This window comes from Lonchura striata, chromosome 7 (genome assembly GCF_046129695.1).
Source record: "Lonchura striata isolate bLonStr1 chromosome 7, bLonStr1.mat, whole genome shotgun sequence".
NCBI lineage: Eukaryota > Metazoa > Chordata > Aves > Passeriformes > Estrildidae > Lonchura > Lonchura striata.
In genome coordinates, this window is record NC_134609.1 from 23,185,547 (window position 1) to 23,209,629 (window position 24,083).

At 38.0% G+C, this 24,083-nt stretch overlaps 1 protein-coding gene across 3 annotated transcripts in view; it reads left to right on the plus strand.

Moving 5' to 3' along the window:
* Positions 1-24,083, plus strand: part of SHOC2 (SHOC2 leucine rich repeat scaffold protein) — a 66,924-nt gene that overhangs the window by 21,519 nt on the left and 21,322 nt on the right. For all 3 annotated transcript variants that reach the window (XM_021526004.3, XM_021526005.3, XM_021526006.3), the window contains 2 exons: positions 2,493-3,427; positions 17,038-17,175. In XM_021526004.3, coding sequence (XP_021381679.1) covers positions 2,725-3,427; positions 17,038-17,175 — 841 coding nt within the window. In that variant the 5' untranslated portion in view covers positions 2,493-2,724. The remainder of the gene's footprint in view (positions 1-2,492; positions 3,428-17,037; positions 17,176-24,083) is intronic.

The following is a 24,083-nucleotide window of genomic DNA, read 5'->3' on the forward strand; positions in this document are numbered from 1 at the left end:
TGTCCTTTAACTGAAAGAGCTTGAAAAATATGCATAACCTTTTGAAACATATTTAACTTCCTCTGCAGTATATGTTATACGCACGCCCACCAAAACTTTACATACATGTTTGACTTGATGTATGTGAGTAACCCCATCAGCTTGAGTGATCTGCAGTAGGGATCATGTAGAGCAACTTATGTCAAGTTGAACATTTAATTTCTTTCTAGGTACAATTAAAATTATTGCTAACCAAGACAGTGAAATGCTTCCAGATTATTTGGAGCACTTGCACTGCCGAGCTGCTTTCAGCAGCACTAATCTCCAGCAGTCTTTCCTTTTTGAGGCTCTTTCTAAACCTCCTCCAGCTGCTGTGCACATAAGAAATGAAACAAATCTCTTGGTGGGTGCTAAATTTGATTAAATTGAAAGCTCAAGAGAGCAGCAGCCCTTTGAGTATTTTGCACTTCAGTGACTCAATGAGGAGCAGTAGCTGTTCTGGCATTGCTACACCTCTCTTTTCTGTGTATTATGGGCATTCAGAAACTGTGTTAGTTCTGGATTCTTTGTGTTACTGTTTCATAATGAAAACCTTGTCAAGCCTTTGGGGTTCCCACCCTTTAGTCAGCTGTGTTTTTGCTTTGGGAGTCATTGCATGTCCTATTACTGGCATTTTACAAGCGTGTAGATTATACATTGCTGAGAAGTAGTTTTAAATATAATCTGGTGAGGTTAGTAATCTTGGGGAGAGGTCAAATTAATGGATGGTGTAAAAGTCATGTGGAAATTTTAAGGACGGGACCAGTAAAGAACTTCTAGTAAAGAACTGGCATGTGCTGCTTTAGAAAACTCAACAGTGCAGAAAATTTCCAATTTAAGAGCTGTTTTTGCTTGCTGCTGCTAGCATTCAACCACGGTCCATTTTAACAGAGTTGTCCAGAACACAGGAACTGCAGGCAGTTTTGGGCTTCTTTTTGGGGGGAGGGCTTCTCTTTTTTGATATTACAGGGTCTGTAGCACACTTGGTGATGCTGCAGCAGTAATGAATCAGGGTGAAGGACTGGAAGGGAATTACAGCTAGGGTAAAGTGCCTTGTCCTTCTGATCATCTTTAAATAGATTTTGAAAAATCTTTAAATCATCTTTAATTCACCTTTAAAAAAAAGGAATGATTATATATATCTATATATATCTATATATATATATATATATAAATGTACAGCTTTGTGTTCTCCATGTACATTTTTGTATTTGAAGGTAATCATACATAGCATGACCATAGTTAAAAATGGTTACATGGGCTTTGCTAAAAAGTGTTAGTATTTATAGTACTTGCTGATGGTTTAAGTATGCAAAATATTAAATTGTTTTTGATTACAAGCTTTATAACTTGTGCAGAAGTTGGAAACCAGGACAGTGACACAGTTCCTGTGAAGGTTTTATGACTATTTAGACAAAGTGGCTGGCAAACAAGGGACCTTTCTTCAGCAGTGGATACTTCATATCAAAGCTAAAAGGTGGACTAATATGGAGACATGAAATTATTGTTGCCATTGATTGTTTATTTTTCTTCCACAAAGATTCATTTGAAAACCTTTCCATATTACTCAGAATCGTTAAGTTCTTGGGCATGTTGTGTGGTTTGAATTCAAACATGAAGAAAGGCTATTTTCCCTGATACATGATGATTTTGTAAAAATGTAAATGGGTCTTTATGGATTTGAGACATCTGTTCACTTAGTGGTCATTGAGGGGGAAAATTCAAGATATGGTAAAGATATATTGTGTCCTACTCCCAAGAGAAATTCCTTCCTAATTTTGCTTTTCTTGAAGCATAATATATTATCTCTTCTGGGCTTTGGGCTGGCTTTTTGATAGGTGTATTTTAAAAATCCTTGTGTTTGGTTCTTCAAAGCACATGAATCTGGTGAGAACGTTCTGCTCCACATGAAAAGCAGAGACCCGCTGTTCAGAGCTGGTCAGAAGAGAGATCTCAAGGCAAAGTGTTTGTGTTACTGAGCATATTAGATTTTAGTGTAGATTGTAGATTGAACTGAGATTCTTTTGTTCTGAAAGAGTAAGCCTGTACAGGTTTCTTTGAAGAGGTAGACACTTAAAATTATAGCAGATATTTATTGGCTGATTGGGCATTGAGGGAAGAGAGAATATTCATGTTGAGGACCAGGAGGTTATTGTAAGAGCTAGGTAAGACATAAAATGGTGACTCAAATGTAGTACTGAAGGCAGTATTATGTTTAAGAATTGTGATTTTTCTTCCCTCACATATACTAGTTAGCACAGTTCTCGTACCACAGTAAATCTTGTACCACAGTCTTGTGAGTCATATGTGTAGTATTTTTGGTTTAGCCTTGGGTTTTTCATTGACATTTGAACAGAAGGTCAAATCATTAACCTGAGTTAGTGAGGACAGGTAGAATTGATGTAGAAACACTCAGTATTTAACTGGAAGTTTTATATTGACACTAACTTTGGCTTCTCTTCTCTATGTTCCAGAAATACTAATACGGAGCATTTGAACTGATCTCTACAGCTGAATCTCCTGATAGTAGGATTAGGAAAGAGTGCCTTCAGAACCAATATGTAGCAAATGGGTGTCACACCTCTGAAGCTCCTCCCTGGGTTCAACACTTGTGTGTTTTAAGGATCCTTCTTGCCTCAGCATTGAATTGTTCTTGTGGACTTCAGAAACAGATTTCATGCGGTGCTTGCTGGACGTTGAGTCACCATGAGTAGTAATCTAGGAAAAGAAAAGGACTGTAAAGAGAAGGATCCAAAAGTCCAATCGTCAAAAGAAAGGGAGAAGGAGGCAAAGGCCTCCGGAGGATTTGGGAAAGAGAGCAAAGAAAAGGAGCCTAAGACCAAAGGGAAAGATGCCAAAGATGGAAAGAAGGACTCCAGTAGCACGCAGCCTGGGGTAGCTTTTTCAGTGGACAATACAATAAAAAGACCTAATCCTGCCACAGGTACTCGCAAAAAATCCAGCAATGCTGAAGTGATCAAAGAGCTAAATAAATGCCGGGAAGAGAATTCTATGCGCTTGGACTTGTCCAAGAGGTCTATACACTTGCTTCCATCAGCTATCAAAGAGCTAACACAGTTAACAGAACTTTATTTATACAGTAACAAACTGCAGTGCCTGCCTGCAGAGGTGGGCTGTCTCGTGAACCTGGTGACACTGGCTCTGAGTGAAAACTCACTCACCAGTTTGCCTGACTCTCTTGATAACTTGAAGAAACTGCGCATGCTTGACCTGCGGCACAACAAACTGCGAGAAATCCCCTCGGTGGTGTACAGGCTAAGCTCCCTCGCCACTCTGTACCTACGCTTTAATCGTATAACTACTGTGGAAAAGGATATCAAAAACTTGTCAAAACTCACCATGCTTAGCATACGAGAGAACAAAATCAAGCAACTACCTGCTGAAATTGGTAAGTGATTGTACTGACTGAAAGTGTGATGCTGCTTTTGCGTTCGCTGCAGTTCAGTTAATTATACATAGACTGCCACTTTTCCAACTGCACTTTATTTAAAACTACATAAAATTATGCTCTTGATCATACTGTTCCACTGTTAGCTTGCGAATAGTCAATACCTTGTACATACATATTTTTAAACAACAAAAGCCCTTTTTCTTCATCTGTCATCTTAAAATCAGATGTATATTGTTTTCATCTTTGCTTTGTACTTTCACATATTGTGTCTTGAGGGCCCAGATGGTTTAAAAAAAAAAAGAGATACAGGGGCATTTTTTATTTTAAGATTTTTTATAAATCATTTATGAGCTGTTCCAAGTTATAAACACATTATGGGCATGTTACAGAGGGGTGTGACCACAGTAATACAAGATAGAATAGATAGCTATTACCATGAGCAAGCCGTTGGGTGCTGTAACAATTAATAATCTAGGTTAACGATTTGTACAAGTGTCTGCCTTTTATAAGTCATGAATGTATTAATACATGGACTCTGAAGTGACCAAATGTACACATGTCTGATGATTTTTATGATTTGGAATGAATAGCATTTGTTTTTCCAAACATTGTTACCAAAGTTCAAAAGATGGTGAACTAGTGTGAAAGTGAATTATTATTTTAAATAGTTTATTACATAAAATGTGCTGGATTAGCTGTATATCAGAACTTCTGTGTTGTTCCTAATATATCTTGCTTCATGGAAAATGTCTTTATAACACTGTTCTCAAGCAATGTTTGAACAATGTGTGTGCCCTATAAAAGTGTGATTATGTTAATCAGTAAGTTTTTTTCTATAGGTCACCAGTTTTTAAAATGCAAGTATAGTTTAGCCCTTTTAGGGGGTGGGGCAATATAAATTTCACACAATTAAGAAACTGCTTTGACTTTCTTCAAGTGTGGAAAAAAAAACCTTGTGAAAGCCGTTGTAACACTGTGAGTAATAACTCCCATGCTCTATTTCCAAAACCTGCTGTGGGACTTTCCTATTGTCCAAGCCAGTGTGTAAGTGTGCTGCTACTGAAGTGGCCCTTATTTTGCAAAGCTTGGGAAATGTTCTTGTTTGTATACCTGATAGATCTTTCTCAAGTCAGCACTGTTTGCTCTTTATCTGGCATGTTGATGTGAAAAATGTGTAAGATAACATGTTCTTGATGGTGGGAACTTCTGGACATGCCTGAAACTGCTAATCCAGTTACCAGCAATGCCCAGTACAGCGAGCTTTGACCCTGGTAACAGGAGTGAAGAAATGCAGTGGTGATGCCAGCTGTTGGTCTGAGCCTTTGGCTCCCTGTGGCAGCTGCTGAGGATGGATTCTGCTGGAGCCACAGGAACACTTTTTGCTAGGCAGGAATGAGAGGGTTGAGGTGATACGTTTTCTGATCCATGTGCTTTCTAAATTGTCATAAGCATCTCAACATCTCTTTGAATTTCCCTTGGGAGATGGAAGGAATTAAAATTTTCAACTATTTTGACATTTCAGTTTAAGTTCAACAGCCTAGTTGGATTTTTTTACTGATCAAGAAATGGTAGTGGAAACCATGGGGCTGATGTTTACAGAAAACCCATCATACTGCATGTTTCTACATTCATTGAAGAAATTGTGTCCAGTTTAGCTGGTTGAGCTGTTATACAATTGTCAGTATTTTACCTGGTTCTGTTTGTGGCTCAGTTATTAGTTAATCTAGCAAAGAGCCATCTTCTGAGGTTCAGCTGGGGATAGTGCTGCATAAATTTAACTAGTAGTTACTAGTAGTTTGTGAAGAAAAAACTTCTGTGAGGTGTTGGATCCTAGTGCTTGGTGTTCAGAAACTTCTTGTGTATTTGATACTGCAGACATTGCTGCTGCTGAAACCTCTCTGTTTCTTTTGTTTCTTGAATGTGGTTTACTGGAAGTATGTAATGTCTGTATGTGTTTGTTCACAGTAGTCTTGAAAGAGATAATGTGTAACTATTTTATGGGAAAATTAGTAGGTACTTGTGTCATGAACATGTGACTTGTTTCTTTCTTCTGTATTTTTTAATTGTCTTGATATGTGTACAGGCAGTGTTCTCAGTTCTCTATAAAACCCTAGCTTGAGAACATTAACTACTTTACTTCTGTCTTTGTATCCAGCAGTTAGTCCTGCCTTTATTTGAATTGTGATAATGCTCATGTGGCTTTTTATGGGTCAGCACCTCATTGTGGAAGGCCTTTTAGAAGTACAAATGCAAGACAGCTGTCACCCTTATGAAGAATTTAAAAGGGAAATAATCAAATTCAAGCATCCTTTCTTGTTCAAAGTAAATTTCTCAGACTAGTTTGCCTGAAATTGAATCAGGTGTAAAACAAAATTAATTGATGTTTAAGTAACACAAATAATTTAAACTGCCCAGACACATAGTACAAGCATTTGAAAATCTTTTTCAGCAGAGTAAAACCAGATAAGATAGTTTAACTTCTGTAATTGATTTCTACTCACTTACTTTCATGTTACTTTTTTCGATTAAATACTTGAATTGAAAACAGCTGAAAATTGAAACTACTGAGAACTGTATTTCTGACTTTCCAATGGAATTTGTTTCTTTAAACACTATTTCTCTACATTTCACTTATGCACTTGAAAAAAACCCTTCCCTTTTAAGTCTCAATACTTTTAATTCCTTGTATGTTTTATAATATGGTATCTAAATATTGTAAACTAGCAAGCACTCATATTATCAGCTTGTAAATAACACAGAAATTTTTGTTGCTGCAGAATGGAAAGTAAAATGAAGCCATTATCTTTTACAAAGCAATATCATGCGGAGCATTTCAAATTCTTTTAAAAAATGCCCCATTGTTCTAAGGCCTAAGGCTCACAATGGCATGCTAGTGTGCTTGTTCATATTTTTAAAAATTCAAAGCTTATGCAACCTGCTGACTTGTCCAAAGAGGAAGAGTCTTGCAGCAGTTAACTACAATGTGTTCGTGTTGCTGATCTGGTGCACACTGTGCAAAGAATCCTGGGTTTTCTTTACTTTGTCTTTTGAAAGTAGATATGCTACAAAAAGGTTGATCTGGACAAAAAGAAAATTAAAGATCCAGATTTCAGTTTGAAAAATGTTGCTGTTGTTTCCTCAGAGAGGGATGGCATTAAGTCTTACCCTGGTGCTACGGACTTGTGATGACTTTCACTGTTACTAAACAAAAATTTTCAGGTTTGTGTAAGAATAAGTCACTTTCCAACTTTTGGACCTTATTCTTTTAAAATAAAGGGTCACTTGATCTATAAACAATCATCCCATTGCTTTTCTAGGAATCTTTATTCTCCAGCCTTATTAAATAAAGTTTATTTTCCTTCTACTTTTACTGAAATAAATTGAATGTGGGATATTTAAGTGCTCTGATAATTGAGATGTTTCTTCCAACACGCAGCATGTCTTTGAATAGTTGATTTTTTGTGCCAGTGATGTTCCATTGTTCTTAAATGCAGCACTTTCCCTCTGTTGCCTACATTTGTTCTCAGGTGGTCCTGGAAACTGCTTTACAACTGACCTGTTTAAGGTGTTTGTTGTTTTGAGGAAAACCTGGAAGAGGTGAACCTGCCAGCTCTGAGCTGCTGCGAAATAAGCTAAAGTTTGGTTCTATGTTTGACTTTAAACTGTCTTTAGTAGCTAAACAACACAAACTTTAATTAGGTGACTACACCTGAGGAAAAGTTGCTTTGCATTTAAAACAAGCATTTTAGTGAGAAAGAGGAAGTGTTATTATCTATAGTTACCAAACAGATGTGTGTGCTTCTGATCTTTTCCCCCACCCCCAGAATTAAGCACCTCTCATTCCATGGCATCCAGTTGCTTTATTATTGGTAGATGCATACTAAATAATTTCTGCTTGTATTCATCAGACTTCTCTAAATACTTTTCTAGAAACATCTATATTGCTACTACATTTTAAATGCAATTTGAAATTATTTCAGTCGACTGAGTAGTAAGCTGAGGTCTTGGCGTGCATTGTTGTGTTTTCAAATATAAACATATTTGTTTGAATGAGTTGTAAAAGTACTTAAGTACTCTGTTTTGGTTTGTTTTTTTTTTTTTTTTTCATGTTTAGTCAAAAGCTCTGCAGGTGAATTAATGGGAGGTTTCATGGAATGGATGTGCTGATGTATTACAGGTCCATGATACTGAAAGTGGCAGGATCCACTCCCCTCCTGGCAGCTTCCCAGATGCTGCGTTTGTTGTCTGTTACTTTAGGTAGTTGAAATGGGTGTAGTTTCAGATCAGCCTGGAACTGGAGCAGGGAGAGCACGAGCTGGAGCAGGGAGAGCAGGAGCTGGAGCAGGGAGAGCAGGAGCTGGAGCAGGGAGAGCATCAACGAGCAGGGAGAGCCTGGAACTGGAGCAGGGAGAGCAGGAGCTGGAGCAGGGAGAGCAGGAGCTGGAGCAGGGAGAGCAGGAGCTGGAGCAGGGAGAGCATCAGCTGGAGCAGGGAGAGCAGGAGCTGGAGCAGGGAGAGCAGGAGCTGGAGCAGGGAGAGCAGGAGCTGGAGCAGGGAGAGCAGGAGCTGGAGCAGGGAGAGCAGGAGCTGGAGCAGGGAGAGCATCAACTGGAGCAGGGAGAGCAGGACGGCGCTCGGCCCGCACGGAGCCCTGGGATCAGCGGGGCTGGCTGCAGCTCTCCATAGGATTGCTCTTGTGTATGAGCATGGCAAGTGCACTGCAGGTGCTCTGAGGAAGGGTGGATTGCTGTCTGAAGAGAGCTGTTGAAAATGCAGAAAATTACATTTTCAGAATATTTTTGTCCCTTTCCTGGTACTTTCCATATCTTGTACCGCAGAACCTGGTGTAGCTTATTGGAATCTTGGTAGTGTGAGCTCAGCTGCACCTTATTGAAACAATGTTTTTATGTATAGTGGTGAGAATCCATTGATGAGAGTTTCTTGATGACAAAGCTACTCTGTTATTCTTTCTTACAAATTCCATCCTACCTAACAGTGGCGATAAATTGTTTCAGAGTGCATCTTGCCCTGGTTTTGACTCTAGCCTTAAGCAAACGTGCATAGAAACAGAATAAGTTTATATATGAGGCTTAACGTGACTCCTTGCCCACATCCAGCTATTTTTGTGTCAGGGATTTCCTGAGTTTGATGCAGCTTGTTTCTTTAGTAATTCTCAGTACACTCTTCTTCCAAAGGCTTGGCTGTTTTTTTCCTTTAAACTCCTATAAATGCCTTTCTTTAGTAAGGCCTGCAAGTTTGCTTTGAATGTTGTTACGCAGATGTTGAAAATATATATCCATATATACATACACACACAAGCACACCAAGTGCAAGGCAGCAGAGCTTACGTGTTCACCTGGCTGTTCAATCTCTGGTGGCATCCATGAAATAAAACCTTAACAGAAAGGTTTCTATGTGAAAACTTTCACAAAAGACAATCTGGAAGGATAATTGTGGAGATGAGTTCACAAAGTGGACACCAGCTTCATCTCTTTATCTGGTAAATTGTCCATTCCACTGAGATCAAAAAGTGGAAGATTAGAATGGAAGAATGTGAATGCTTTGGTGAGTCAGGCAGTCAGCATGAGAAGGATGGAAACCAGAGGAATTGTCTTGGGATGAGGCCAAGCAAATGTTTCAGTTTGCAGGCTGTTACTTAAGCAAGCCTTTTGCATTTCTTATATTTGGAGTTTTATTGCATTCCTCCATGTAGTGTTGAAGGAATAGTTTTGCAAAATCAAGTTGATAATATTTTCTTTGCAAAGACAAGGTTGAATCTTATACCAGATTTGAATATTTTTGTCTTGTTAGCATGCACAACTCAAATAGAAATAATATTGTCAACGTGTTTGAAATTACATTTACATAGTTTCTGCAAGTTTCTTGAGACTCCAAATATTGTGTTTTCTGTCTGTGAATGCAACTCCTTTTCTGGGGAGAATCTGGTCAGGGCTGTTCCTCAAGGGAAATATTTTTAGAATGTAATTCGGGGAATCTGCCTACACCAGACTAGGAATGTCTTTGAGACTCTCTTCTCTTCTCTTCCCCCATCTACCCAATATTTAGATAATTTGTGGTTTGTTCACTGCTTTGAAACTCTTTTTCATAACACTTGCACCGGTTTTGTTTTCAGTAGTATAGACAGTGGACCAGATGTGTGCAGCCACATTAGTTCAAATCTACTCACTCCATGCTGAATGTGCCTCCTTATTAAATGACTTGTTAGTTGCAAGGCTTTTCAGTGATGCTCTGAATTTCATTTCCCCTCTTTTTTTGTTTTTTAAGCAGATCTGATAATATAGAGAAATATTTGTTTACATTATTTGTATCTAAGAACACCTTCTTGTACTTTATCAGTTTGAAGGAAAAACAAAATTGTGTTTCTGGGCTTAATTGGTGTGGTAATGTCTGCAAACAGTGGTTGAGAATACTTTTCTATATTTTTATTTTAATGTGATAAAAGCACAAAGTTGTGGACAGGAACAGAATAAATATAGGCATTGATGCATGTGTGTTGGTCTCTAGAAGTCAGAGATAATGACTGCTTATTTGATCCAATTCTGGTGGTTTTCTTGAGCTGCAGGAAAAGTGTAGAACTCCTTTTGACCAGCTTCAGCTTTAGTATCTGGGTTCTGATTCTTGTGAAAGCTCTTGTGGGGATGCAGTTTTGTCTTGTCAGCTAGTCAAATTCCTCCTGATTACATTTTCTTTAGACTGGCTTTAGGATAGTGATAAAGTAGTCCTGCCTTTTTGATCTGCTTGCAGAGCTTACTGGGATGATGCCACAAGTGTAATTCCAGTAGATGCTGACAGCTTGTTAGGAATCCAGGGTTTTTAATTTTTTATTTTTTTTAATCAATGCTGCAATTATTTTAACTGTTTGAATATTTTAATAAGTACTGAACAGAGGGAAAAAGTCACTTCCCTCAGGCTGCCCTTGCTAATGTCACCTGGAAGGTGGTTAGCCTTTATTATTTGAGAGCTTGCTCCACATTGAAAATGGATGGGGTCCAGATGTTACCCCAGTTTCAGCATCACCAGGACTCCCTGGTCCTTCCCTGCAGAGCTGTTTCTCACCTCCTGGTGCAAGGTTGTACCTGTTTACAGGGTTATTCCCTGCTAGGTGCAAGACTTTGTCTTGGCACTCAAATTGAGTTTCTGCTGTCCACCTGAAATCCTACTTTGAGCCCTTGCTAAGACTTTTCTCTACATTTTGCATGTTTGGGATTTTGTTTGAACATGTTTTGAATTTTATTTGTATTTGTTGCTTTCAGTTATAAGCAATAAGTCTTTGCTGTTGTGTCTTGTTGAAGCTTGTTTTAGAGCAAATTTTGAGTCTTTTCAGCTGAGGTTCTGTGGTTTTGAGTGGTTCCCACAACTAGATTCTGGTGTGCATTCTGCATATTGAGAATAATATTACTGTAATTATTTCTTATATGAGTATTTTAACTTTGATAGTAAGTCACTCATGACCACATTAAAATGGTATTCCTTCTCCTTGGTGACTCTTCTGTATAAGTTAAAGTTGTGCAGTAATAATTCAGAATAGCTCTGACTGCTTACCTCTTCTTTTGGCAGTTTGTAATGCAGAACAAAGAGCTCAGGCTGTCTGTCACAAGTGATGTACTTGGATTTCACAGAGAGGCAAAAGATTCCAAAACTCTAAAATTGTTTTCAATTTTTTTCTAAAATCAGGAAACCTGTCCCAAAGACTTTTCATACACTGAAAATGTTTTCCTTTTTATTTTTTAATTTGGCAGCAGAGAACCAAGTGAAAGATGAATAACTATGAAAGCTGAGGGAACTGTTTGTAACTTGTTCCCAGCATTGCTGATTTTGGATAATTAATACTTACAAATTAGCTTACAACCAATGTTCTGACACACCAGTCTAAAGTCCCACTAATATTTGCATTCTCCTCTTCCTTCTACTTTCCATAAGAGTCTTGATCCTCTTGTTGTGTCATCTGGCCTAGGATTTATCATGTTGTGAAGGATTTCATAATATTCAATCTGCTTAAGCATGGGCAGGCATGTCATTAATCCAGTGGAAAACAGGCTACATTACAAATTGTGTTTCCCATCCAAGAGTGGTGTCCGCTGACTGAATTAGTGATTGGAGACACTGAAGCCTCTTTGCTATTGACCTATTTACACTCTCCAACTGTTAATTTGTGTGTACTTCGGTGTTTTTTGATGAAGGAGTATTTTGTGTTTCATATGGCCAAAAAGTTTTTTTCAGAGTTTTGTAAGTCAGGACATGTAACCTGGCCCTCTTGTCATAACAGGCTTTCAAAATTGGCCATTAAATGGGACTATAATTCTGCCTCATTATGCTGAAAATATTAGTCATTTCATTGTCCTGGTTTTCTTAAAGCAGGTATATGTAGCATTGTCATACAACAGCATTTATTCTTTGTGTGTATGAGAACAACAGTGAGGTGATTGCTCACTGCGCTTTTTTTAAGGATTGTTGAGGTGAATACTTAGCTGTATTTTAACAAGTTCTTTTTTAAATGGAAGGTGGTTGGAGTCTTCACAAACTGTCTTCTCTGAAAAATGCATTTGAATTGTGTGATTTTTTTTTTTTTTTAGGGCCTTTAAAGTAGGAATTTTAAAAAACTGCATGCTACGCTGTAACTGACTGTTTTGTGAAGATTATTTATAGAGAAAATGTTTTATGTTTGTCACATGAGCATTGCTCCTACTTTAAAATCTTTTATTGTCAAGCCAGCTAGTACATGCAATTCCTGTCTGCTTTCTTGGGGCAGACTTTGAGCTTTAATTACTTTTTTTCCTCTTTGCAATCACTGTGCAATATAGTAAAAAAAAAAAAAAAAAGTCCTAGTTTATTTTTTAATTGTTGTGAGGGTCCTTATCCCTTCAATGCAGTTGCAAGTAGTCTATAGAGAATCCTTTATTCGCTACTGTGAGCTTAGAACTTGTCTGTTTTGGACATTACTTGTGGCAAAAAAGTTAATTCATTTAACCTGTGGTTAGTATTTCCCGAAAGCAGCTATTGCCTTATTGTAATGATTTTGGGTGTTTAAACAGTATTTCAGTGAAGTGATGCAGGAGTTGTCCACATGATGAAAAGGAATGAGTTTTTCTTCAGGAAACTGCTTTCTGATTAAGGCTGATTTTGATATGCTGCACATTTCTAGCTGACTTATTTCTGTTAAATCAAGATAAAATCATGTTTCAGCAAATTTTAGGTAGTACACGAAAGAATTGCAAATGTTAATTCTTTTACTATGAATAGGATCATGAGCTTCTTATTCATTAGACGTTTTTCTTTTTGTATCTGAACAAATCTTTGCTTTAGGAAAAAGATTTTTGCTTTTTTTTTTTTTGATTTTGACATATGCTTCCTACCCTGGCAAAGCAAAAATGACAGATTCAGTTGAATCTTGGCGAAACTTTTTTTTACTTTATTTTTTTTCTTTTGTTCGAGAAGCAATTCCTCAGTTACAACTACCACTGTTCAGACAATAAGAACACTTTAACTCGGTGAAACATCAGCTCCGGGGAAGAGCATGATGCGGATGGCTCCAGTTTGGCCTCTTTGCGTGTGCAGCTCGTTGTGTGTGTGTGTGTGGTGCTCGTGCCGTGTGTTTGCGTGCTGGAGCTCCTGGCAGAGCTGTGCTGTGAGCAGCGCCGGCACAGCGGGGCCGCTCACGGCACCGAGCCGCCCCCGGAGCGCGGCTGCTGCCCTGCTGCTCGCCCTGCCCAGAGCCATCCTCGTCCCACGGCGGGATGTGTTCAGTGGTGCTGGGCTCTGAACAGGGAGCTCCTCGCCCAGCAAAATGGAGCTTAAAGAAAAGACAGGGCAGGTGGTGCTGGTGTGCCACAGGACTTGACTGGCATTGGGACTGGACCCTTTTATTTCCTTATTCCTCTGTTTTCCTACACTTGCCCTCTGGGAGTCCAGGGCATCCTTCTGGCTGCCCTGGAAGGTCTGGGACCCTGGCAGAGGTTAGGAACCCCTCTGTACAGAGCCCCCAGAGACACTGTCTCTGATCTCTGTCCATGGAAAAGAGTTTTCAATCTTACAGGATGAATTACAAGCTCTGAGTGTTTGATATAAGTAATAATTGAGTATGGCACGGGTGCAAAAGTAAAATTTTAGGATCTAGATAAGGGGTCCAAAGGGCACAAGATGGAGGAAATTGGGTGTGTCTTGTCCTTTTTCTCCTTCTTCATGCCCTCCATGTTTCACTGTAGTATTGGCATTTTTCTGTTGGTTCAGGCTGGGGACACACTGTTCAACGTAGGTGACAGATATTGGCACGTTATTGTAAATCTAGCCCAGGGAGTTTCTGGTATTTAATGTTTGTAACATCCCACTGAGGGCAGAGCCCCACACGCTGCCCTGCAGGACAGAGCTGGGCAGGGCAGCAGAACATGTTAGAGATAAACAGAATAAACAACCTTGGAACCAGCACAGACCAATTATGGCTTCTGCTTTGGCAGCGGGGCTGACAGAGACTTTCTACAATCTCGGAATCATCAATAGCACAGGTTCCAACATTGCCCTTCTAAGCTACATTGGTTCCTCCTTTTCCCATTCCCTAAAGATTCCCTAGCAACTCTAACCATCCCTGGTTGCTCTTTTACCTCACAGTAGGTGTTCAAACCCCACTTGCAGTGACAGCCCTCAGTCTGTGAAGTGCTCTGAAGATCCTTTCCATTTACACACTCTCTCAGGTCTCATACACACTTGCAGTATTTTAGTGTTTTAGCTCTCAGGCCACAGCTGAGAGATCTCTGTATGCCTTTGCATGTGAAGATATAAAAAACCATTTAGCTCAATTGATTAGAGCATGGTGCTCATGACACCAAGGATGTGGGTTTGGTCTCCCTGTGAGCCATTCACTGAAGAGCTGGACTTGATCCTGAGTTTCTCAGTTAACCTCTTTATATGTGTATTGTTAGGGTTATGAAGTGATTCTGAGACTTTCTTTCATTTTTATCTCAAATGGAATGTTTAAGTTGATAGGCTGGGTTCATGTTCTTCACTTCTGTGATCTGAGTCTCTATCACATCACTCAAATGTTTTTCACCTTGTTAAGCATATTGGATGTAAGATTTTTTTTTGCCATATATCATGGAGAACAACAGGAGAAATGTACCTTGAGTGATTTTTGTTGACTTGCATGCTCTGTGTTGTGTCTCAATAATTCAAGTTAAAGTTTTGAAAAAAATTGCAGTGCCAACAGCATTTAATCTCCCCCCTCCTTCTATCCTTAGAGTGGGCAATAAACCCATTTTGATGAAATACTGTCAAACTATAAGTGTCCAAGAACAAGATTCCCTTCTGAGCAATTCTGAATTAAAAGCTGAATATTTCTATATCTCTTGAATTCCTTATTCCTTAAGTCACTATACTTCATGATAGGACTAACTTTTGATTTCTACTCTGAAGTCTAACATTTATTGGGCAGTTCTCAATCTGTTTTAACATTCAGTATTTTTATTAAGTGCTTACCAGTGTTGCTTTTTTAAAATAATGCCTGCATTTTTAATATGACAATATTAAGTATGGCTATCCAAATTAAACTAAAGTGTTTGGTTGCCCTTAGTCTTCTAGAGAGACATAGGCATTACTTTCCATTATTTTTCCTCCTCAGGATTAGGTAGTAAGATGTTTGTTTCAAACATTTAGCTTGCTGTTGTAAAAGATATCAGCAGGTGCAAAAATGAAGTGCAGCACATGTTGCTGCAAAACCCCCAAGTATTTCTTCAACTTCAGCAGATGTAGAGTGGGAAGAGTCAAGTAAATGAGAACACAGCACGATGAAAAGGAATTTATGCCATATTTCAAATTTGACATAATTGGTTAAGGTCTGAAGAGAAAACAAATGAAAACAGCAATCATGAAGTGAAAACTACTGCCCCAAAGTGTGTGAAGGTTCTTGAGTTACCTCAGTAAAGTTTTGTGAGGCTCTTTTTTTGTTTGTTTAAAGGGAGGAATGTTTTAAGTCTTCCTCAAGCTATTCTTCCTTCTGTTCATTCTACACTTTGCCCACTTCTTCCATGAATAATAAAGTTACCATTGCCACAGACCATTAACTCTTGCTTAATTATTTCTTACATTTGCTTTCTTCTGCCTGGTAATGGCTTTGACATGTGTGGGTTATGCAGTGCTGGATACAGCACATTTAGCTGTTGCTTCTGGTTGCCTGGTTGCATTCGATTGCTGATGTAAGAGAGGGGACACACACAGTGATGGAGTAGTTGCTTGAGCACCAGCTTTACATTTCCATCTTAGTTTCTAGAAAAACATCCCATTTTGGGTTAATTATTGCGGGAAATAAGATGCGTTAATGTATTAGTTATATGTTAACAGTCTAAGAAAAACAGAATAATGAAACTTTGAGGTTGTCTTTTTTCTTGGCCTTTCACAACTGTTTGGTGATACATAGTGAGTATTGTGGCTACATGATGCCTGAACTCTAGACAGAGTCTGAATTAATATTATTTTATGATTTATGAAATGACCAGTTCTGATTATCCGCTGGCCTAATGAGTAGACACTTTACACATCAGAACTTGCCCAGGATAATCCTGTGGGCCTGTGAGAAAATCCTTGTGTCAGAGATACAATGCTGAAGCTTAAAAATAGACATTTGCTCCTCAAAAGGAATTTGCTACTCTTCCAAATTTGTTATTCACTGAGTCATGCTCTAATATACAAATGCAGTGACCTCATCTTTACTGGAGAGAGTAGAAGCTGTTCAAATAATATGCATTAATTTCACCTCCATCAGATGCAAAAATTGTGAGTACATATACCTGTATTTTTGCACACAGTATTTTCTTTTTTGCAAACTCAACAATCTTTTGCTCAGAACACAGTGTGTTTGACATAAAAATAGGTGAAACTACTGTTCATAGAGTTGTGCCTAGCTTTGCTTTAAAATTAATTAATAAATGTCAGAAATTAAACAGTTCTGTGTGAAGTGGCTCTAAACTCCAAGTAAATCCAAACTCTTTTAATGCTTAACAGATAAGCCTTTTATTTCAAACTTGTATTTGCTGTAGGTCTGCTTGCATGCGCTTTACTTATAATAAGTTGTCAATTTTGTGATGACTGTCACAGATGTTTTAAATGTTTAAAAATAGCATTCAGCACTCTGGATTATCTAGGTTGTCAGCCAAATTATTTTTCTGTCTCTTAATTGTTGATTTTGTGCCTGAAAATAATTAATGATATAAAACCAGATCTTAATTTCTCAAAATCTAGTACAATTAATTTACTTAATGATGTTTTAGACTTCTAGTCAGCCTGAAACAAGTGTATGATGCAAGTTTTGTACTTGTATTCCACAGCTTGAACTGTCAGCATAAAATCAATCAATAAATAACATTTCTTTGGAGAATCTATTAAAGCTGTATTTGAGCTTTTCAAAATTGTTGGTCAGGCTTTAGATCTGACTGATGAAATTATGATCCTGTAATACCTTATTTTGTATGTATAACTTCATGGTAGCAGTAGCTTTTTTTCAGCTTATCCCCAAATCCATCTGATTCTATTAATCTCTGTGTGGAGGTCATTGTTGAGAGCTGTACATTAAAGTCCTTTATGTTTTGGTTTGTGTGCTTTAGGTGAGTTGTGTAACCTCATAACGCTGGATGTAGCGCACAATCAGCTTGAACATCTTCCAGAAGAGATTGGAAGCTGCACGCAGATCACCAACCTTGACTTGCAGCACAATGAACTCCTGGATCTGCCAGAAACCATAGGTATGTGAAGAGGCTGGAGAAGAGAAAATAAATCACTATTCCAAAATGCTCATTAAGGGGAACAAATTTAGGAATGAGTACTTGTTGGTGTCTATCAGATGACTGGTGTTCAACTCAACACAGCTTCACACTTGAGATTTAAAGCAACGTGTGCTTGTTATCTTAAATTTTACCTTAAATAATTTAGGAATAAGAGTTACAGTGAAAAAAATCAAAATCCATTACTTCTGAATCTTAAGGTGTTCTGTGGTTATAAGCAAATGTCTACTGCTTGTTCATTGTGTAACAAAACTGAGGCTATAAAGAAATGAAAGGCTCACTTATAGTTGAAGTGTAGTACTTTGGCAGATAATTTTAACTTGAATCTTTGCCTAAAGAAAAATAGAACTAAAATCATAAATGTTTTAAATTAATTATGTATATGTTATGTTGTTTGGTGGAACATCTAAAAAAATCCCCCAAGTCCACAAGGTCATCATGCTCTTATGCAATAGAATGCAGAGTTTGCAACTTACATTGGGAATAATAGACTAAGATAAACACAGTCCTGGTTGGTTTCAGAATCTCATATGAGATAAACCAATAAAATATGCCTTTTCATATCTCATCAAATCAGTTTTAAAAAGATAGCTGCTGTTTTAAAAAAATGTTGATTTAAAAAGATTAAAAACAAGGCCATCCTGATTTTAAGTTCTGTCACCAGAACATTTTCAGAAGAATGAACATTATCAGTTTAATGGTATTCAGAGTTGAGCACTTATTAATGTACTTTAATTCATAGTAAAGTGAAGAACCATTTAATGACACTCCAGCTTTTCTACTAGCTGTAAACTTTTGAGGATGGAGTTACTGTGACTTTTGGTTGAGAAAGTTTGACCTGAGCAGAGTTTACACTGATGATGTCTCCGCTGGAACTAAACTTCGTTCCTGGATTGATATTTTTAAATTCTGGAGATCTCATTCCATCTGGAGTTTGCATCTAACTTACACCATTCATAAGTACAGCCTTTATTTGTGTTGCTATTTTGTAAATCTTGCTGCATGTTGTTTTACATAACACTTACATGTAGTGTACGTATCCCATTTAGGGAGCAAGTTCCCAGGATAAACTGTTAATTATGGGAAAAATTCTATAAGCGTGAGATTTCCATATTCAAGGCTTATAGATTAATGCTGTTAATTCCCGTGAAGAGTAGTAGTATTATTTACTAGGTTGCTTAGTACCTGGTAGTCACTGAACTTCTCAAAGGACCAGAAAAATCTCACTTGTAATATGCTGCAAGACTGTACTTACAGGGAAAAGTCTCTGAGTAGGAGAGGCACAAAGTTATTAGGCAGTTAAGTCTTGTGATAGATAGGAAATTGCTTACTCTGCAGTCAAGATAGTTTGGACTCACCTATTTCTTCAGAAAGTTTTTGTAAGCTTAGGTGGTTTCTTTTGAGTCAGGTTCATACCTGGTTGGACTGGATTTCTGTTTTCTTTGTTTAGTTTTTCCCTTGCATTGTCTGTACAATGGTTAGAAGTTACTTGCTTTTAAGTGTTGGTAGCTGTCTCTTTACATGCTTATCTGAGCTGAATATCAATGTTTTAGAGCTCAAGAAACCACAAAAGATAGCTGAATAATGGTAGGAGACAGGAGTGAGCCGTCGTTTTGTTAACCTTACTCTAGTTCAGTTTTGCTCCACTGGAAAATCTCTCTTGTCAACAGTAAGTTAAAGAAAAAAGGTATTTAAATAAGAACTTAAAAATCAGAAATCCATGTTTTTGCCTCCTGGGGTTTGCAAACAGAATTTAATAGTGAAAGGAAAGCTTTAGGTTCCATCTTAAATGATAATGATCAGCCTACATTTATGCATGTTGCAGAAAAGGTACTGTAAGCCAGTTCAGCAACATTGGCTTTATTTCTTAGTCATCGCAGTTTTGGTTCAACATATGAAAGCAAGTTGTGGCATGATTTTTAGATTACAGCTTGCTTTGTGGCTGGGATTGTTCAGCGAGAAACTTTGAGTGCTGAGAAAAACCCGGCGAGTCAATGGCGCACGGGCGGCCGGGGTGGCCCTTGGGCCTCTCCAGCTCTCAGGGCAGTTTCTGTCTCTGCCTGCTGTTTGCCACGACTTTTCTTGCCTTTTCTTGTAGCATTTCCAGGTGTCAGGATGCTCGCTGTATCAGTGCTGTTAATGGTTCTCAGTTCAAACTGTGGGTTACAGACCAAGCACATTTGCTCGTTGTAAGAATTGGATGTTCTGTGAGCCCATGAGCCTCCTGTTGTGGGCCAGGCTTTCCATTACTACCAGGTCTGTCCCCTCCTCCCCCACTGACACCCTTTTTGATTGAGGCCTCAGGTTTTCTTGAGAAGGATGTTTTTGTCATGCTGCTTTGAAAAACAAGCAGCTCCCTTTGCTTTCTATTTCTCCCTCCCCTCAGAAAGGACCCTTTTCCTTCCCCTCCATCAAAAAACCCTCTTAAAGTAGCTGCTGGACTATCTAAACAAGTTTTGGTTTTACCACAGAAAGATTTCAGAGTCTGCCTAACTTAAAAAACAGCTTGTTTGCACTGAAATGTGCTGGAGCTGTGAGAAAGGGACGTGAGGGTGACATGCAGGGGAGTGGCAGGGAAGGGATTATGCATCAGCAGTGATTACAGAGGTTGCAGAGCCAATATACCCACTCTGTAAATATACCATGTTCTTCTCTCAACTAATGCTGTAGAAGCATGCTTTTGTGCAGTAACAAATGTCGATTTAAGATATTAGTTGTCAGGAAGTGACCTAATGCCTTGCTTTATAGATATTGGCTTAATACATTCATATCTGTATTTCTGTTGATTGAAAATTGTAAAGTACTTTTTATATTAGATCATTTCCTGTAAGAAAAATGAGCTTTGTGGAAGGGCTTAGCACATTTTGAGAGTCTTGAGCCGAGAATCAAAATCATAGTGGGATCGTAGCTGTTTAGTGTTTTCATTGCAGATTACACCCTCCCCTCACCCTCCCCCCCATGTTGTGGTGTTTTTTTGGTTTTGTTTTTTTTTTTTTCTTTTGGAGGGTGGTGGAATTGTTAGCTACTTTTATTTACACAGTGCCTTATCTCTGTATACTTAGCTGGCATGCTAATGTATCCAAAAGTTATATAGAAGAAGGTCAACAACATACCATTTATATTAAAATTATGAATTGAACTTTTGAGACTGGAAACAAATTTTGGGTGGAGTAAATTGTTTCTTAGGATTACAAGATAGCTTAGATAATTTTGTCCTGCAAATACCACATAGTGAGTATTCCCTCTTTGAACTTTTAATTTTAGTGTTCTGTACAAATCTGTTCACAATTTCATATGTAAAAGCATAGAAAAACTGATTTGAGAAAGAAATATAACAGAAACAAAAGAGCTACAGCTTTTAATAATACCAGATTCTTCATCTGCTTTGTAATTTTCTAGTTTTGTGTGCTTACGTGTGCAATTTGATCATAGTCAAGTGTGCCATATTCACAGGCATCTAAGGCAACAGAAATTTTAATAAGAAAAAGAATAGTCAGTTGTAAATGTTCCAAAATTATACTTTAAAAGCACAAAAAATTCTGTCAATGGACACACTTTCCAGTGTCTGACATAGCACTGTTCCTAAGAGATGGTTAGGAAAATGGGAAATTCATTTACAGCTCTGCACTACCCTCCTGCCCTTCTCTGTGGCACTGTAGCTCAGAAGCTAAAATCACAGCTTTCATGAAACGAAATAGTACTTATTGGTTGGTTTTGCTGTTTGAAATTGTGCTTCAAACCACACTTCTAACCTGTTTAACCCTAATGTACCTCTGAGAGCACTGCTGTGCTCTTTAAACCTACAGCTGATAAAACATGAAGCGCTGACCAGAACCAGACGTATGGAATTGGTACAGCTCAGGTTATGCAAAATTGTGGTTGAGAGCTTTAAGTCCCTAGAAGTAAAGATATTTATGAAGAAATGTGAAACTACTTTAAAATGGTATTTTAAATTTGGCAGGTTTAGCAAAAGCAGGAGTCTTGTTCTGAAACATCTGAGCACCCGCAGCTCCCTCAGTGATCAGGGGCAACATTCAGATGTGACCGATGGGTTTGATGTGGTTAATTACTCACTGTTCTGATGGAGCAAAGTGTAGAGGCTTCTGCTCCAGCTTTCACAGCAATAGTCATATGCTCAACATTTAAGCTACTGCCTCGTGCTTTGGTTAGTGAGCATTCTGTTTTGTGGCATCAAGCCTCTTTCCATAGGCTCACTCTGGGACAGCTGATCAACATTTGGTGCTTTGTCTAAGGTTTTGTTCTTGGACTATGCTGTTAATTAAACTTTTAAAATTGGATTCTGCTAGTATTGGGCAATTGCAGTAAGTCCAGCCTTTTCTTTATCTGGTTGGAAGTAGTGGCTCCCACTCTCATATGCTCATTTTTATATTACTAGCTCTCATGGTGGTCTCATAAAGGAAAACTTCTGGTTCTTGTTGCCTTTAATTCTAGATTTAGTAAATGTAAAGTAATGAAATTGGCTGGAAAATGTCAGGTGGGGGGTAAATGGGAAGTGACTTGCTTATTTTGTCCTCCACGTTCAGAAGGGCAGGCATGTGAGCTGTTGTGTCACACTAGTGGAGATCAGACAGTAGTGCATGTTTTGGGCAGGGGACATTTGGCTCTCAGTGTTTGCACAGGCTGATGCAGATGCTGAAAGCTCACGGTGTGATGTGGCAGTTATGCAGAAAAAAATCATTGCAGTTGCATCTGCATTTGGGAAGTCACTGTTGAATCTTCCCTCACTCTTCAGGAAGTTTCAGGGTGTCCTTTTCCCTTTCTTTACATTCTTCTCACGGTATCTGCTGTTGGACAGCATTCAGCTGGAGGGAAGATACAAAGTAGAGCCCTGGTCTCCATAAAATAATTCTTGCATTACTTAATTAGCTAAAATTGTAAAGATATATACATGGGTTGTACATTTTATATGTTAGCTTTATGTAGTAGGGCAGACTTAAAAAATTAAAAACATTTTTCACTTAGGAAAGGTTAATGTTTTTATCTCATTGCCAATTAAGTATAAACTGTTCATACAATATGATTTACATTAATATATATCTTTACTTTCCCAGAAAGGCCTTAAATAGAAATTTGAAAAGAAAAAAAAAGACTACCAATAAAAAATTAAATTAAATAAATTTTAGTTGCTTTGTCTTACTATATACAGTGTGAACTGAGTAAAATGCAATGCTTTCATTGATAGCTTAAAATAAGGTCCAGCTGTTGTTTTTGTCTCTGTTGCAATGTGAAGTGTTTTGTATTTTTGTATAATTTTCAGCTAATTATAATTTCCATTTCATATTTTAATGAATACATTTCCAATGCAAACCCAATATTGCTAAATACATATGTATTGCTTTCATTAAAGGTTAGGATAGCTTCTAGTGGCTAATTAATTCTAAGTTTATTGATTCAGTGTATTTATGAAAATATTTTTATTTTGTATATTGGTTGGATATTCATCCTAAGACTAGAGTGGGGGCAGTTTATTTTAGTGAATGCATGTACCTTTACAGAGTAATTAGATGCAGAGACCAATGTGTACGGATGTATTATAACTGCAGCTCAGCATTTTCAGAATGATTAGTGTACTGCAGAAAGAAAAAGCCTATAATCTTATTTTCTTTATGTAAGAAGCAGGCACAAGGGAAGAGTGATTCAAAGGAACACATCAGAATTGAGACAAGTGGGTTTGTGAGTTACTTGCATTTTGATGAACACATAATAAATGAGTTTTAAGTTGAATTTTCATCTAGACAGTTTCAGAAACATGTCACTAAGAGTTTGTGCTCTCTAGCCTTATGCAGGTGTTGTGTATGGTGAGTATTGGGTACCTGAGCCTTTGTTGCTCAGGTTTTTGCGAGTATCTTGTGTGCATCTTTCACACAGTCAGTAATGTTACATTCTGGCATGAGAATTGGGAAATAACTGACTGCTTGTGGTCACAATTTAGTGTTTTAATATTGATATCATGAGGAAAAACCTGTCTTTGGATGATACTCGTAGACTGAAAGTAGAAAGAGTTCTTTGCTCTCTTCAGATGGCATTTAAACTCATAGGGGTCATAGAGGCTAATTTTAAATTCATATTAAATAGCTTTCTAACAGATAACATCTTCATCAGAACTCCTAGAATTTGCATTAAGAGGATAATGTGCTTTGGTTTGAGCAGGGCAAAAAATGATGGACCCTGCTGACTTTGGTAATTTGTGAATTTGATTTTGCCTCCTACACTGGCCTTCCTGATATATCCAGAGGTATTGGAGGCTGAAAAGAAAAATTAAAGTACACTAGAAGTCACTTTACTGTTAAACCAGTAAAATAAAGTTAACTTCGTATTGTAATTAACTACACTTTTGTATTTGGAACAGAATAATTACATTTCATGCTTTGGCTTTGATAGTTGGTAGCAATGATCAGGAGGGATTCCCTTCTTTCCTGCGGTTCTAAGAGTGGTTGCCCTCCCACCCCCATCACTTTTCTGTCCTCATTACCAATTTTTCTAGGGCATCAGCCTTTAGCCAGAGTATATTAAACATGAGGGATGTAGGGACTGTGGAGATTTGCTGTCTCTCAGATGGTGGTCAGTGACACAAGTTTAAATTTGTACAAACCTACAAGCTTTGATTTAGGAAGAAGGTGCCCCCTGACCAGATGAATAATGGCTGTGGGATTTTGTTCTGCAGCAAGATCACTGAGATCTCTTTTGGGGTGTCTTGTTGGACCAGTCATTTTGTGCTGTTGCTCTCTGCTTGTGGAGTGCAACTGAAGGTTAAACACTTTATCTGAAGTCTTTAATTTTACTCTACAGCTATCAGGGGAACTGGTTTGCTTTCTGATAAGAGATTAGATTAAATACACCAACAGCTC